This window comes from Talpa europaea, assembly GCF_964194135.1.
Source record: "Talpa europaea genome assembly, chromosome: 15".
NCBI classification, from domain to species: domain Eukaryota; kingdom Metazoa; phylum Chordata; class Mammalia; order Eulipotyphla; family Talpidae; genus Talpa; species Talpa europaea.
In genome coordinates this window covers 71,834,553-71,852,233 of record NC_140083.1, presented here as the reverse complement: position 1 = coordinate 71,852,233, position 17,681 = coordinate 71,834,553, and the positions used below count along the sequence as shown (strand labels likewise).

The 17,681-nt window shown below is 39.6% G+C and overlaps 2 protein-coding genes across 2 annotated transcripts in view; one reads left to right on the top strand and one right to left on the bottom strand.

The window, feature by feature from the left end:
* Window positions 1-1,880, top strand: part of DYRK4 (dual specificity tyrosine phosphorylation regulated kinase 4) — a gene marked incomplete at both ends in the record, with an annotated part of 33,729 nt that extends 31,849 nt beyond the window's left edge. Inside the window, 2 exons of the mRNA XM_084256105.1 lie at window positions 531-706; window positions 1,639-1,880. Of these exons, the coding sequence (XP_084112231.1) occupies window positions 531-706; window positions 1,639-1,880 (418 nt within the window). The remainder of the gene's footprint in view (window positions 1-530; window positions 707-1,638) is intronic.
* Window positions 1,881-4,214: 2,334 nt separating this feature from the next.
* Window positions 4,215-15,799, bottom strand: AKAP3 (A-kinase anchoring protein 3; the record flags this gene model as incomplete). The annotated part of the gene is made up of 3 exons (XM_084255832.1): window positions 4,215-4,370; window positions 7,961-10,261; window positions 15,704-15,799. The coding sequence occupies 3 exons, from the start codon at window positions 15,797-15,799 to the stop codon at window positions 4,215-4,217; spliced, it is 2,553 nt and encodes an 850-aa protein (XP_084111958.1).
* Between the last annotated feature and the right edge of the window lie 1,882 nt (window positions 15,800-17,681).

Genomic DNA, 17,681 nt, shown 5'->3' with positions numbered 1-17,681 from the left:
TGGCACGAGGCTCCCATATTGGGGGTTCTGTCAAATGTATTTTGCTACTGAATTAGAAATTTGACTGGATAATATCTAAGTTCCTGATAATCCTACTATTCTAGCATTCTATAATGTTCTTTGTTTCTGGAGGCCCAAATTCTATAATTTGAAAATTGATATTAAGCGTCTTTGTTTTGATCTTAGTTAACAGGACCCTAAATCTTATTGAAATTTTCTATATTTCCTGTAAAGGAATTTCTAGAAACTCTGAAAGACTTGGATTCTAATATATTCCCTGTCTTGTCATATAAATTTTCTTAAAAGATTATTTCCAATAGCTGTTTACATGTAATTTAAAGTTATAAATCTCTTCTATATTGGTGTCTTTGTATTATAACATAGTTTAAATAGGTTCTTTAGAAAATAACTACTTTTAAAATGAACTACCTTATTGAGCATCTTTATTTGGGGGGGGGGTCTTTGAAAATGTTTCGTTATAAACAAGGGAAACAAAACAATAACCTGTGTTGGACTTCATTGGTGTGTAGATGGGAACCTTCTCTCCGCATGACTCCTGACCAGGCCCTTAGACATGCTTGGATTCATGAGCCACGGACCTTCAAGCCACGACCCAGGCCCCAGATTCTGAGAAAATCCAGTCTATATTTCCCTTCAGAGGCAAGGAAGGACAAGACTCAAAATTACCAACATTTGGACAAAAAAGGTACAGCCCCTCAACAAACTGGTCCTGTATCCACAGTCCAGGAGTCAGACATCTCTGGAGGATTTGCATGCCAATTTCTCTGAACTCAACCTTATTATTTTTTAAGATTTATTTTATTTATTTATGCATACAAGAGTTGGGGTGTAGGCCAGAAGTGCAGGGGGTGAGGGATAAGAGGATTCACCAGAGACAGAGTGGGGAACAGAACAGGCGGATTGACTGAAATACACTGTTGAGAGGAGCAGCAGCCGAGTCAGGAGGGGTCTGCTGTGCCACGCGGTTCAGCTCCCTGGCCAGGGATTGAACTCATGTTGCAGTGGCTGCAGACAGCATCATAGTGCTGAGACTTAACCCCTTGAGCCACCAGGGAGGCCCCCTGAACTCAACTTTGAGTAATTATTCTGAATACATCACTAGCAGCTTACCATTTCTTACTTTAGAATTTTCTTCCCTCAGAAGTGTGGTTCTAGCTAAGTTCTCCTCTCTTTTTCCCCTTTATCATTAGGACTTTCCATTTTTCTTCTGTCTTTAATTCCCTTTCTCTACCTTTCCTTCCATTATGTCCTTCTCTGCCCAGTAATTACTTTTGAATTTTTATCAGATTATGGCAATATGAAAAAATATTTTATATGCAATATTATAGCCTAGTGGTTATGCACAGAACAATGGAAATCAGGTTGCCTTGGATTAAATTCTGGCCCTGCCATTTACGTAAGCTGTTTCTTCATTTATGAGCATGAGTAGTGCCCATTCTCTATGGTTGCTGAAAAGCAACAAATGAATTAGTGTGACGTGCTTAGAGTAAAGCCTAGAACATAGAATGTTCTTGCCAATGAGTTGTTTTTCTATCATTATAACCAAACTTTCCCCTAAGCCTAGTGGGCATTTGGACTATAACTCACATTTGAATACTTTCTTCTGTCTCCTGGCAGATGTAATCAAAAAAGAGACTACAATCAAGGTAAAAAATGGCGGCCCTAAGCATGTTCAAAATTCAGGTGATCAGCAGGGCTCTCTTCAGTGTCCAGCTGAAGGTGTCCAGCTGCCTCATCTAGTAGAAGCTTCCAGAAAGCCAGAGGCAGCTGTCAGGCCAGAGGAGTCCAAGGCCTCCACAGAACAACAAGGCAAGAACTCCTCCCCCAGGAACTTGAACACTTTACCGCCTCTTGTGTGACTGTTGATGAGGGTGTGTCTTGTTTCTTTCCACCAATCATTTGTATTAGAGACGGCACTAATATTGTACAATATTTCAGATTGTTGTTTTTTAATGCATAAAGCTTTTTTTTTTTTTTTAAAAAAAAAGAACAACCTCTTCACATGGCCAGTTGGCGTGATTCCTCTTACATGCAGGATAAGAGGATGTCCTTCACTCCCTCCTAACATCCCTCACCAGATAAAACATGGGGTAGATGTGTGGTGGGGGCTTCTTTTAATTATTCAATGTTATAGCATTAGTAGAACCCCAAATAAAATTTTCTTCTTCTCCAAGACATAACTATGTCAGGATTCTTGTTTGAAAATTATAGAAGCTGAAATCAAACTAATTGTAATTTTTTGTTATTTTTTTAATTATCATTGTTCATTTTTAAACAATATTTGCTTCCCCCCACCCCCTCAGGTGTAGTCCCCATAGTTTCCTTCACCAATGCACCCGTGTACCATCACCTCAGTCCCCTGTGCTCCTCCCTCCCTCCCTCTGATCCCTCTCCCTCCTCCTCCCCTGCAGGATGTCTCTGATTTATAATTGTCTGTTTTTGTTTTGTTGTGTTTTGTACTGTTATTTTTTGACACTGATGTCTTATTTGGTTCCCCTATATTCCTGCTATAAGTGAAACCATGTGATATTTTTCTTTTTCCTTCTGGCTTATGAAATCAAGCTAATTTAAATAACACAGGACACTGGTTTATATAATTGGGGAGATAGTGTGGGGTGAGTTAAGTGTGGTTTCAAACACAGCAGGCTCTCAGAACACAAATAAGCTCACAGAGCTCAGACTCCCTCTCCATCTATTAGCCTAGCTTCTTTACATGGTAACTTCATAGTGATGACCAGCTCTGCCAGCAGGTAAGATGACCACTGATGTTCATATCTGGTAGTAGTGGTGGGACAGAGGGCTTTCCTAAAGAAGGAAAGTTGAACAAACAAAAGATGTGTATACTCACCCGCTGCCCCTAAGTGTAATCACATCCACTGATGTATTTGCCGTTCTAATTCTTATCCTCAGGAATATGTAATTGCTATACGGTTGAGCTTAAATTTCTTGTAAAAATTCTCTCTGTGGGCCTCCCCAGTGGCGTAGCGGTTGAGCGCTGGGCTGCGAAGCTGCCCACAGCCTCTGCAGCGCCAGTTCAATCCCCAGCCCCCCGCGGGGGTCCCACATGGCGCGACAGACCTCTCCTGCCACGCCCGCTGTTCCCCTCAGCAGTGTGTTTCATCAGTCTGCCTGTTCTGTTCCCCGCTCTGGCTCTGGCTCTGGTGAATTCTCTCATCCTCCCGCACTTCTGACTGTACCCAGTGCTTGTATAAATAAATATTTAAAAAAAATTCTCTCTGTACTAAGGTCATCATAACTTCACAAACAAATGAAAATATACCTGCTTCACAGTTTTCATCCCTAATATTCCACGAGGGGAGATGCCAGGTCACTGAAGCTACGGGTTTGGATGATAACACCCAGGGAAGATGATTAGCATTAGAATAAGAGGTTCAAGAGAAAGTTCTAGGAAAAATAAATATGGGGTTGACAGAATTGAGCAGCACATGCAAGAGGTATAGAACCCCAGAGGAACATAAAGTTTCCAGAAGGAAAAGAATTAACAACAGAAAATGTTTCTTAAGTGGGGCAACAAGTCAGCAGTATCCTAACAGGTGTCTTGTCCCAGGTTCTACAGACAGTAGGTGCACAGGGACGTAGGTATTCTGAACCTTTTTGACACCAACTATCTTTAACCGTGAATAGAGCTAAGGTGGATGGTAGTTCTATAGCTCTACAGAGGGAACAGGAATATCATAATCCAAATGATTTAGGCTGGATATTAGAAAACATTTCCTGTTGCATGATGATAAAAGGCTGAAATGACTTTTGATATATGTGGCTCGTTTGTGGGCACACTGTAGAGGAGGGGAGCTACAAGTTGGGGGGAATATGCAGGGAACAGGCTGATGGTCTTTGCCAGGCCTCTCAGCCTGGCACTGTTTTGCTTCTGCAACACCTGAAGGAGGGATGATTATTTTTCATTCCTGAGATTTCTTTACTGTCATGTCCCTTTGAGCCAAGGAAACCAAACACCTGGGGCCCTTTAATTGTAATTTTTTAATTTTTCGTCCTTGCTTGCATGGACAGGAAAATCTGCAAAATCCAATGAGTAGCATACGATGATCTTTCTTTGATGAGAGTGCTAGGTAGATAATGTGAGGGCTCTGTGAGAATATGGAGTTGGGGTGGGGGCTGTGGAGGTGAGAAAGAAGGCGGGCCACAGGGGGAGGGAAAGTGGCAGGTGGAGCCGGTCACAGGTTCAACATCAGCCAGTCCAGCAGCTGCAGCCGCGTGACGTTGCCCACCGCCTCGTCCAGCTGTCGCTCCTTCTCGTAGCGCAGCACCGACTGCAGCACCTCCCCCACGCTGCGGCCCTTCTCCACCGCGGCAGCAGAGAGCTGAAGTAGCTGTGGAAAGGAGAGGAGGCAGCAGTGAAGGGCAGAACATCCCACAGAGGGCTGAGAGGGCCAGCCCGGCCTAGAGCAGAGAGACCACATAGACTTTGGGCAACTGAGGCAGTAAGCACTCAAATGAGATGTTGAGAGGACATCCTGACCCATTCGACATTAGAAAGTTGGTAGATAAAATGGAATACCAAAAAATGCAGGAAGGAAAGATAAAATAAATAAAACAAATATTAAAATGACATCTGCCTCATGTCATACACAAAAAATGTATTCGAAATGGTTTGAAATTAGCAAACATTTAGAAGAAAACAAAGGATAACATCTTTATGACTTCTGGATAAGTCAGTATTGTAATCTGGCTCCACCAACCTTATGAGCTGAATCTCTGCCATGGGGCCTTCCATACACTACCACATGGTTAGCAGCAGAAGAGGCCTCTCAGCACTACACTCCAGTAACAAGCCTGCTCCCAGTTGAGATGACAAAATATATCTCTAGACATTGCCAAATGTCTCTTGGGGGCAAAACTGCCTCAAGTTGAGAACCACTGAGCTAGGCAAAGATTTATTAGTTATGTCATCAACAACATAAGCAAGCAAAGCAAACAATGATAAATTAGATGTTATCACTCAAAACTTTGTCCTTTGAAAGACTCCATACTAAGTAAAAAGACAACTCACAGATTGAGAGAAGTTTTTTGCAAATCATATATATGACAAAGGACCTGTAGCCAGAATGTATAAAGAGTTGTTTTAACTTTATAACAAGAAAAAAATCAATCCTGTCAAAATATTGGTAAATGACTTATAGCGAAAACTCACCAAAGAAAACATATGGATGGCTAATGAGTATGTAAAGATATTCAATATCCTTAGATATTTTAATGTATGGTTGGCACATTGATTCACAAAGAGGATCACTAATAATAGCAATAATAAAACCAAGAATAATTTTGGGAAAGATGTGGAGAAACTGAAATCCAAACACATACTTTGTTGCTGGGAATGTAAAATTGTAGAGTCATTTTGGAGAACAGGTTTTTAAAAAATCATAGTTACCATAAGGTGCAGCAATTCCACTCCTTGTTACCCAAGAGAAATGAAAATATATGTAAGTGAATGTTCACAGTAGCGTTATTCATAGTAGCAAAGACTGGAAGCAATCCAAACGTCTATTAACTGGTGAATGGATAAACAAAAGGTAGTATATACTCATATTATGAAATACTTTCCATCAATACAAGAAACTGAACACTGATACATATTACAACATGGATAAACCTCAAAAACTTTATGTTAAGTGAAAAATTGCATATGTTATGACTTACATAAAATGTTGGGAAGAAAGGCAATCTACGATAACAGAAAACAGCACATTCACTGTCTGTGGCTGGGGGCAGAAACTAGAAATGTATCCTGGAAAATTCTGAGATAAAGATATAGGGTGTCTAGTCTTATCAGATATTAAAACATTATAGAATTGTAGAATTAAAATAGTATGGTATTAAAATAGTAAGAACAGAAGAATTCACTGGAATAGAAGAGAAAGTTCAGAAAAAGAACCAGAGACATATTTATCTGGAAAAGACAGATTGCATCCTACCTCATGCCTTATATAAAAATTCATTCAAAATGGATCAGATTTAAATGTCTCTTAAATATTTAAATAACTTAATATTTAAGATGTAAATAAACATAAAAGTGGTGTAAGTAAACCACTTAATAAAAAGTGGTGTAAGTAAGATGTAAAGTAAGATGTGTAAGTAAGATGTAAGTAAACATAAAAAGAGAAAACATGGGAAAGTTCTGTTAACAGAATTTGCCACAATGTGGCACAAAATCCAAGAAATATAAAAGAAAAAGTGTTTTAGACTTGACTACATAAACATTTAAAAAATTCTGTATGGCAAAACAAAACAAAAGTGCCAACCAAAAGACCAATAACAAAAAGTATATATTTAATATCATAAAGACTGATTTCCTTACATGTATGTATATAAATTTAACAAATTAATAAGAAAAAGACAACCCAACAGAAACAGGGCAGAAGTTATGAAAAAAATCATTCATGAAAAAGGAAAATCAAAAAGGATCTTCATATTCCTACTGACCCCATTCATAAACACAATCATTCATAAACACATTCACTCTCACTTTTAAGACAAAATGCAAAGGAGGCCAACATTTGGCGAAGATCACAAGTTTGGCATTTACTGCTCGTTAAAGTATGGCAAATAGGCACTCCTGTGTTTTTTTAATATGCATGTAAATTGGTGTAAGTTCTTTGAAAGATAACTCAGAAATCTATACCAAATGTGACTTTAAAATTCTTTTCCTAGGTATTCAGCACATACAGATACATTTGATCTGTGTATACAACATTACTCAGTGTAACAAATATTGGATGTACTGATATATGTACACACACACACACGCACACGCACATAACTTCCATAGGGATATAGCTAGAATTGGAAGGTGTATATATACAGAAATACATTATTTGTAGTATTACCATATATAACTTTTAAAAAAGATATACGCATATAAGTATGATTAAAAAAAAGTCCTTATTTTTCATTGTGCCACCTTTTGATTTTGAACTATGCAATACATTGCTTATTCAAAAATGGCTACAAATCTGTTTAAAGGAATTGTGTTCATGGACATACCACTGTTACTGGGCTCAACCATCTGCATCAGCATGGAACATTTATATATGTTAATTAAATCTCTTTCCAAAAAAAAAATTCTGATAGTTTTTAAGTAGTTTCTTTGTTGTACATATTTCATCCAACTGTTCTTAAAAATATACTTTTGTTCAATGCAACTCTACTCATTAGTTGAAGTCTGGGTGTACTGTTGCCCATTCTTTCTACTCTTTTCCATTAACAAATTATAATGATCATCTTTTACAGTGAGCAAAGATATATGGGAACTTGTATGTGTGTTGCCTGGAGAAGGACTGCAAGCTTACTGTCCCTATTTTAGACAAGTATATCACAGGCATTATAATTCAGAATTATCTAGAACCAGAAAGTACGGCGTGTTACGTATGATAGGCTTGACTTAAAGGATGGTTAGCAGAACAAAAGCCTGTTTCATATAACATACTCATGAGACAGAGTATGTTATATGCTTCTTTTTCCACTTTTTATCAGTCTAAAGCTGTTTGAATATAGTCCCTCTGCTAGTTACTATGTATGTATACCTCACAACACATTCTGGATGTTCCCAGCAAGCAGCTCCTTCTCATCCTTTGGGTGCTACTGTACTATCCAAAATTCATTCTAAAGCCCAGACTTAACTGATTCTTTCACCAAATCTCTTAGCGATTCCTCATCTGTGCATTCCCACCAAAACATGCAGAAAATAAAAGAGAAAAATGAGATTTATACCTCTTTTTTCCCCTTGTGATGTACTTCTTATTGGAAAAAATCTAATATCCCTTTAACCATTGTCCTGCCAAGAGGCAGGATCTTCATATTCCTACTGACCCCATTCTACATTTCTTGGAACTATCTTTAGAACTTGAAGCCCTAATTAACTCTTAATAAATCTTTCCAAATTCCTCTGACTCTACTTCCTTACCTTCTCCTGGATTCCTTCGTCGTCACCAGCAAAGTACAAAATAGGGACGTTGAGCTCAGAGGCAGCTACCCATTGAAGTACAGCTTGGAGTTGCTTGTTCTGGACTGTGTCAGTTAGGTTGTGATTGCTGACAATCACTTTGGGGACTGCACACCCTTCAGGGGGCTGTCCTGATATACCTCTCAATTCATTATGGATAGCTTGATAGGCATTCTGCAAGAGCGCTTCTGCTGTCCCTGTGCCCTTGCCTGGTAAACATTCATATAAATTATCTGGTAGGGCTGAAGGTGGCCTGCTGACATCCCCACACTTATCATCTCCCAGCTCTGCCAAGGGATCACAGGACTTGGCAATAATGAGACACAATTTCATCACTGAGTCCATCAGATGTTCTACCATTTGTCCATTCATGTGACCCTCCAGCTGGTTGGCGACTACCTTGGTTAACCCAGCAAGGGTACCACCAGTCTCATCACCTTCATATAGTTTTATGGGCGAGGGGGTTACAGATCTTTCACACTGTTGCCTATCTTCCTTAACTGGCTGTTCTGAACTCTTATCAGAGCTACAGTCATTCTTGAAAATGGTCTCACTGAGTAAATTCCGGATAAGGTTGAAAAAACCACTCATTAGATCCTTCTTTTCCGCTGATGCTTGGTCATCTCCTACATGAGGAGATTTACCGCTGAACTTTTCAGACACTAAAGGGGACTTGGGGGGAAAGTTGTTGTTGTTGGCAGCTTCAAGGAAACTCTGTGCATCCATGCTTCCTCCCTGGGCCAGGTGGTACTGAATGAGAAGTAAGGCGGACACGATCAGGTCCTTGGCCCAGGAGTCTGAATCACACATAAAGTTCTCAAGTTTCTCTGGGTGTTGCATAGGAGGGCTGAGGTTGCAAGTATCCAGGGGAACTCCCAGTGGAATGTCTGGTGCAGGTTTATACTGTTTGTTGGGAGTTGCCAATGGGGCACCCTGGAAATCTGGAGACATTGCTTCTCTTTGCTGACTCTTATGCCACATGGTCAGTCCCTCTTTGATAAGGTGTTCACCCACAGTTTCAATACAACTCTTCTCTTTCTCTGGCTTGCAGACAGGGATACACACTTTCCCCCCCCATTTACCTTCAGATTTCATTGTTGCAAAGTTTACATTTCTGCTTTTCGGGTCTCCCATTCCTTTCATGGAGACAAGGGAATAACTTTCATACTTGTCCTTGTTTTTCATTTCGTCAGGTTTCTTAACAAACATCACAGAGTACAGCTTACCCAGCATGGCGTCCATGATATCTGTCGCCTTCTGGCTTCCATGACAGAAAAGACTTCTTTTCACAGCAGAAACAAAGTCTGTATTGGTCATGAGTGTCCCTGTGACATTGTGGAGGTTCTTCATGAAGGAGTCGATGAGATCTGAGACTACCTCCTTTGCGTGCTTCATCACCACCTTCTTAAGCAAGAGGGTGGCAATGGTTGTGTCCTTCACTTGGATCTTCAGCGTTTTCATGATGGAGACCATCATATCAGACACCACACTGTTGGCATAGGTCATGATCCCTTTACTAACAGAAGTTGTAAAGTCATCAGGCCTTTCATACCCTCTGAATATCTTCCTCTCTGCAGGTAAGGCTGACCTTCCACCCTCTCTGGCATCACCGGCATTACGCGATTCAAATACTTCCTTGTAGAAAAAAGACTTTTTAGAAGAAGGTTTATCATCTGGACCCTTGCCTTCCTTGGTGCTCTCTTTCATCTTCAAAGTGGTCTTGTATCTCAGATTTGGGGGACTCCGTAATGACCCCAAGGCTCTGTCACCAGAGCCAGGAGATTTATCAGCATCGGCAACAGCCTTGGAACATGTAGAGACGGTCTCATTGACTAGGTCTGATGCCACCTTACTCAGGCTCTTGGCGGGTGGGGGGTCATCTCCCATGTACAGTGATTGATGGATGCATTTGTTTTCAGAGCCATCTATCTTCTCGTTGATCTCCTTGCGTGCCATGGCTATGACTAGATTTGTGAGGCGGTTGGCATAGAAGGAAACTTCGTCTACTGAACGATTCGCATCTTGGGCCTGGGGTGGATTCTCTCTGTGACTCATTTCAAAATGCAGTCTCCCCGGATTGCCCTTGTTGGTGGTGTTGTAATAGTTCACAGTGAATGTCTTGCGAGGATCTCCTGAGCTGGTCTCTTCCCCACCTAGTGATGACTCTCCAGGCTTGAAACGAACATCCTGGAATCCTGCTGTACTTTTTTCCAGGTCTCTGCGGAGCCAGCTGAGCACTCTGATAGGATCAGTTGAGGCATCCTTAAAAACAGACAAGGATTCATCCGACTATAATAAGTAAAGATAGGGGATATTCAGGACAACCTCAAAGATCACCTCTCTCAAGCCTTAACTGCTCCATCACCATAATTACAGTAGTATTTAAGTGCTTACTATGAATCAGGTACTGTTTCAAGTATTTCCAACTTGATTAGCACATTTAATATTCTCAGAGTACACTTAACTGCTAGCTGTGTTATTATCCACATTTTTTCAAAGGAGGAAATTGAAGAACTGTGAGAGATTAAATCAGTCAATTATCTGAGGTTATACAGCTAATTGTGCTGGAGCAGGAATTCCAAAGAGGGAGTCTGACTCCAGGCCATGCTTTAGGCTACCACCCTGCATCACATGGAACATCTATCCTGAGATCTGACAGCCATTTGCTACATAGCAGGGTTAGCATTTGCATGGAATCAGATTTTTCTTGTAGTGATAATAATTACTGTTTTCTATGGTTTATCAGTTTTATTTCAGGTCTTTTATCAGACATCTAGTTTGCTAAAAATTAGAAGATCCAAGAACAATTGTACATAATTAATCACTTTGCCAGGCTATACCGCCCAATCTTGATAAACTAAATGGCTTCCAACTCAACATCACCTAAGTTAATCAGATTTATAGCTGAGGAGTTAACATCTGTGGACTATTTATTAGTTTTGAGTGATACAGATTCCTTTGGTGGACACTAACTACTAACTACATGTACATATTACATATTGTAATCTATAATCACTTGAACATAGGTTAAAATAAGGTTGTATATAAGGTATCCTAGTTACTATCAAATGTAAGGCATCCATGTTACTATTGGAGGGATGTGGAAAATGACCACAGCGTTTCCCATCGTTAATGAATAACTTGGTATTTGAATTGCCATATGTCATATATTTAGTAGCTCCAACTTGCTCAATGCTTTTGCCAGGCACAGTGCTAAATGTTTTAAGAACATTATTTCATTTACTCCTCATGGACACCCTTTAAGTTAGGTATTACTCTTCCACTTTCACAGGAAGCTTAGAGTAGTGAGATAAACAAGCTAGCATCTCACGGCTACTGCATAACAGGGGCTAGGAATTAAATCCAGTTCTGAATCTAAAATAGGCGTCTTTGGTGTCAGCAGGCTGTGTGATCCTGTCACAGTCTCTCTCCAAAGAGATCTGAAGCAGCACGGCTGAGGGAGAGGGAGATTTGGGGAGTTTTCCTATTCCCTTTCACTCTTTCTCAGCCTGATTTAGTAGCTGTTATTTGTATTTATTACTTCTGGAACTCTTAGAGTCTTTTTTTTTTTTAGATTTATTTTTATTTATTTATACATGCACTGGGTACAGTAAGAAGCGCAGGAGGGTGAGAGAATTCACCAGAGCCAGAGCGGGGAGCAGAGCAGGCAGAAGGACCGAAGTACACTGCTGAGGGGAGCAGCGGGCGGCAGGAGAGGTCTGCGCCCATGTGGGACCCTCCTCCTGTGGCTGGGGAGCAGCCGGGGATCGAACTGGCGCTGAAGAGGCTGCGGGCATCTTCGCAACCCAGCGCTCAACCGCTGCACCACCGGGGAGGCCCTTTTTTATTTTTTTTATTTTTTGCAAATCTGTCAGTAGTTAATCTAGTAAACTCTCGCTAAATTATTTTAATAGGAATAATTTTAATATTTTAATTTAAAATTATTAATATTCATTTAAAAGTTTAACACTAAATATTAATTCTTTTAAAATATTACTGGTGTTTATGATAAAGGCCCTTGAAATTCTCAGGATACAAGGAACATACCTCAACATCATAAAAGCCATATATGACAAACCCATAACCAGTATCATTCTCAATGGTGAAAACCTGAAGGCATTTCCTTTAAGATCTGGAACAAGACAAGGATGTCCACTCTCACCACTGCTTTTCAACATAATACTGGAAGTCCTAGCCAGAGCAATAAGACAAGAGAAAGACATACAAGGGATCCAAATAGGGAAGGAAGAAGTCAAACTATCACTATTCGCAAATGATATGATAATATACATAAGAACCCCAAAACCTCCACAGAAAAACTAATTAATCAATCAGTTTAGTAAAATAGCAGGATACAAAATCAACACACAAAAATCAGTAGCCTTCTATATACAAACAATCAATCTGAAGAAGAAGAAATCAAGAAAACCACCCCTTTTATTATTGAAACAAAAAAAAAGTCAAATACTTGGGAATAAACCTAACAAAAGAGGTAAAGGACCTATATAGAGAAAACTATAAAACACTGTTAAAAGAAATAGAAGAAGGGCCTCCCCGGTGGCGCAGCGGTTGAGCGCTGGGTTGCGAAGCTGCCCGCAGCCTCTGCAGCGTCGGTTCGATCCTCGGCTGCTCCCTTGCCACTGGAGGAGGGTCCCACATTGGCGCGCAGACCTCTCTTGCCGCCCGCTGGTTCCCTCAGCAGTGTACTTCGGTCCTTCTGCCTGCTCTGTTCCCCACTCTGGCTCTGGTGAATTCTCTCACCCTCCCGTGCTTCTGACTGTACCCAGTGCTCATATAAATAAATAAATAAATCTTAAAAAAAAAGTTCATTATCTTTAAAAAAAAAAAAAAAAGAAAAGAAATAGAAGAAGACACAAAGAAATGGAAAGACATCCCCTGCTCATGGATTGGAAGAATTAACATTATCAAAATGGCTATCCTATCAAAAGCAATTTACAGATTAAATGCTATGCCAATAAAAATTTCAATGACATTCTTCAAAAAAATAGAACAAATATTCATGAAATTCATATGGAGCCACCAAAAACCCCGAATAGCCAAAGCTCTCCTGAAAAAAAAGGGAGAGGAATGGAGGCATCACACTCTCAGATTTCAAACTATACTACAAAGCCATAATAATCAAACTGCACAGTATTGGAACAAGAACAGACACACGGACCAATGGAACTGAATGGAAAATCCAGAAATAAACCCACAGATTTACAGTTAACTAATCTTTGACAAAGGAGCAAAGAAAGTTTGTTCAATAAATGGTGCTGGGAAAACTGGGTCGCTACATGCAAAAGAAAGAAGCTTGACCACTACCTCACACCATACACAAAAATCAACTCAAAATGGATTAAAAAACTAGACATAAGACCTGAAACCACCAAATATATAGAAGGAAATATAGGCGAAACACTGCATGACATATACCTCAGCAACTTCTTTAAAGACTCATCACCCAAAGCAGTGATAGCAAATGCAAAGATAAACAGCTGGGACTACATCAAATTAAAGAGCTGCTGTACAGCAAAAGAGAGAGTAACCAAAACAAAGAGACACCCCACCCACTGGGAGAAAATTTTTGCACACAAAAGTAATGATAAAGGACTGATCACAAAAAATCTACAAAGAGCTGAAGAGACTCAACAAAAACAAAGTAAAGAATCCAGTCAAAAAATGGGCAGAAGAACTAAAAAGGAACTTCTCCAAAGAGGAAATGCAAATGGCCAACAGCCGTATGAAAAAATGTTCAGCATCACTTGTAATCAGGGAAATGCCAATCAAAACTATAATGAGATACCATCTTACACCAGTGAGAATGGCACATATTAAAAAACTAGCTACAACAAATGTTGGCGAGGGAGTGCAAACTGGTCCAACCACTATGGAAAGCTGTGTGGAGATTCCTCAATCTGCTAAAGATGGAGCTTCCATATGATCCAGCAATTCCACTCCTAGGGATTTACCCAAAGGACACAGAAACATTAATTCCAAAGGGCACCTGCACCCCTATGTTTGTAGCAGCACTATTTATAATAGCTAAGCTATGGAAAAACCCAAATGCCCAAAAACAGATGATCTGATCAAGAAGATGTGGTACATATACACAATGGAAAATTACTCAGCAATCAAAAAAGATAAACTCGTGCAATTTGCAGCAACATGGATGGAGCTGGAAGGGATCATGCTCAGCGAAATAAGCCAGAAAGAAAAAGAAAAATACCAGATGGTCTCGCTCATAGCAGGAATTTAGAAAACCTAAATAAGGGACCAGGAAAAAGATTAATTATAATAAAGTAAAAATCAAAATCAACAAGCAACTATAAACCAGAGACACACTCCCGGGGCATGGGGAGAGGAGGAGGAAGTAGGGTGAAAATAAGGAGGGTGGGAATTGTATGGGGAATATAATTAAGATGAAAATGCATACATTGTGCAAAAATGAAAAATGATGTAAAAAATATATAAAATTAAAAAAGAATGTTAAAAAAATAAAATATTACTGTGTGCTTTTCTTCTTCTGACTGGACCTTGACTTATACTACCTATACTAAGGATTTAATAAATGTTTATTGAATGAAGACAGAATGGCAATATTACTTAGATGAGAATTTACAGCTTGAGAATTTTGAGGCATTCCACATTTCAGAAAATATCTTTTATAAACTTTGGAAACATTCCTGTTTGAAACTAAATTCCTTTATGTTTGGAAATTAAACAAAATTTAAAGCTATGATATATAGATTTTTCATTAATTATAGCATATTTCTCTTACAAAATACCATATTATATGCTTTTTCCCAAAAGAATTATAGATGGGAATTTTTTTTTTTTTTGTTCTAAAGGAGTTTTGTTCTAAAGGAGTTTCCCCCAGTCCTCTTGTTAGGGGGAATGGATGTCCTGAGCAAACTCCATACAGACTTTGTGGACTCCACCCCCACTTCATCAAGACACTGGGAACTACAAATCCCATGATCCCCAAAGGGGGTTGGGAGGACCTGAGGGCGGAGTTAAGCAGCTGTTTTCTCCTTTGTGAATATAACCCACCATGTGAGTGGGGTCTCTCCCTCTTGGCTCTCTCTCTTGGCCAGGCAGTGATTGGTCTCAGCGGGTCATTTAGGATTCCAGGTCAGCAGAATGGGTAGGATGCATTTAAGAATTTATCTCCCTCTTTTTCTCTCCCTTGTTCATTTCCTCATTTCCCCTTTCCTTGTAAATAAACCTCTGATTAACCTTTTGTGTGTGCCTGCAGTTTAAGTCCCCTTTAAGCACACTGATGAGGACCTACAGTCAGGTAACCCATTTTATATTGGGGTTGCCCTGTAACATTCCCACCAAGAATTCCAGCTTCAAAAATAAGAGGTGAATGATGGTGGCAGAGAGAATAAGGCCACTCTTAAAGGCACTCCAGATATTCCTAACCCAGTATTTTTTTTATTTTTGCGTAGAACTGGGGTGTTGGCCAGAGGTATAGGGGGTGAGAGGATGCACCAGAGACAGAGTGGGGGAGCAGAACAGGCATATTTACTGAAATACACTGCAAAGGGGAGCAGCAGGTGAGACAGGAGATCTGCTGTGCCATATGTTAGTTAGCACCCTGGCCAGAATCAAACTCAGTTCATGGTGGTGATAGCATTTAACTGCTAGGCCACTAGGGAGACTCCCTACCCCAGTATTTATAAGGAGATTGACACTCACCATTTTCCAGTCCTGGGGTTGGCCGTCTCCGGGTGAATAGACATCAACTTTGCACACTCCATTTTGGCTTTGTAACCAGTCAACCCTCTCCGACATCTGGTAGTAGAAAAAAAAAAATTAAAAAGGGTCATCAAAAGGACGAGCCATACATAAGTAAGAAGAAATAAGGTAAGAGATACAATACTTTCAACAGAGAACTTCATACCCACATAACTCTAGATATCATCATCCTTGGTTCTCAACTGCAGAAGGGTTTCTTATATACCTCTCCAGTGCCAAAGCCAGCACCTGGTATAAACTAGAGGCGCTTTATATCAATTAGCTCAGGAACCAACCTAAGTAGCCATAAATAACCTGCCCCTGCTCTTTGTGTCTTTGCTTGACAGACCTTCCACATTTTGGATTTTCAGTAGACACTCAAATATCAACATAATTAAAAGAAAATTAATTTACTTCTCCCTTGCCTATTCTTGCCCCACCAACTTGTTTTCTTAATATATGGCATTTAATTAATTTTTAGAACACTAATTTAATTACATTAGCAATAAGTCTAGTAGCTCTTCTTAAGAGCAAAACCTCCTCCAATTAGCCAAGGATGCTAGGGGAATTCTCAGTCTCCATGGTTCAGACAAACTTCAGAATAGCAGATGAGAGGAGGCACATGCACCATCCAGTGGGCCTTTGTCCATGGACGTAGAGATGCCCTTCTCAATGATGATTCTTCTATCACCCTCCTAACATTTTGCTCTAGTCCCTATTCTCTGTAATGGCACCACCATCTCTCCTTGGTCTTCCAAGTCAGAAAGCTGATAGTTATTATAATTGTCTTCTTCTATGTGGCATATATACACACAATGGAATATTACTCAGCAATCAAAGAAGTTAAACTCATGCCACTCACAGAAACATGGATGGAGCTGGAAGGGATCATAATCAGTGAAATAAACCAGAAAGAAAAAGAAAAATATTGAATGGTTTCACTTATAGGAGGAATGTAGGGGAACCAAATAAGGGATCTGGAAAAAAAAGTAATTATTTTAAAGTAAATATCAAAATCAACAGACAACTATAAACCAGAGACATTCTGCAGGGAGAGAGGAGGGAGTAGGATCAAAACCGGGGTGAGGAAAGCACAAGGGACTATGATGATGGTGCACGGGTGAAATGTGGTGGGAATTTCATGGAGACTATACCTGAGACGAGAAAGCATATATTGTATAAAAATGAAGAATGATCTAAACAATATATAAAATAATAAAAAGTTTAAGAAAAAAATAATGGTCTTCTTCTACTCCAAGCTTCCCTCTAGCTGCTACTTCTCTCTGCTCTCATTTGTAGCCATTTTGTCTTGAAAGAATTGCTTATACTTGCTGTTTCATTGCCTGAACTCACAACTGAGCGTCATAGCCCCCCTCCCACATACTCCTTTGGTCTTTGGTCTTAGTCTCATGAACTTCCCACAGCATTGTACTCTCTTTCACATTCTTGGAAACATGGCTAATCATCATGCTATTTGGCCACGGGTCATCTTCAAGTATGAAAAGTTTCTCTTTGCCTTCTTTTTCCATGCCAGACTTGCATTATCAGGCTTCCACTCTGCAGTGTCCCTTCTTTCATTATTAACTTTGTCTAAATGAATACTTCTCAATAAGTAAGGTAGAATATGATGGGCAGCTTTTCCTCTCCAATATATCTAAAACTCTTGTGAAACAGACATATATTCATATTTTGATGGCAACAAAATACTGATTTAAAATTTTTAGCAAGGTTTGAAAGTTTAGCCTAACTTTTCAGAGCAAAATTGTAATTCATAAGAATTACTTGAAATAAGTGGCACATATGAGGGGGTTAATGTCTGATCAATCGGAAATATTTCTTTTAAAGCACTTTGCACTGTGGTGGGGGCAGACATCCTCCCTCACAATAAAACCAACACAAATTAGATGCAGTTTACACATATGAAATAAACTTCTTTATA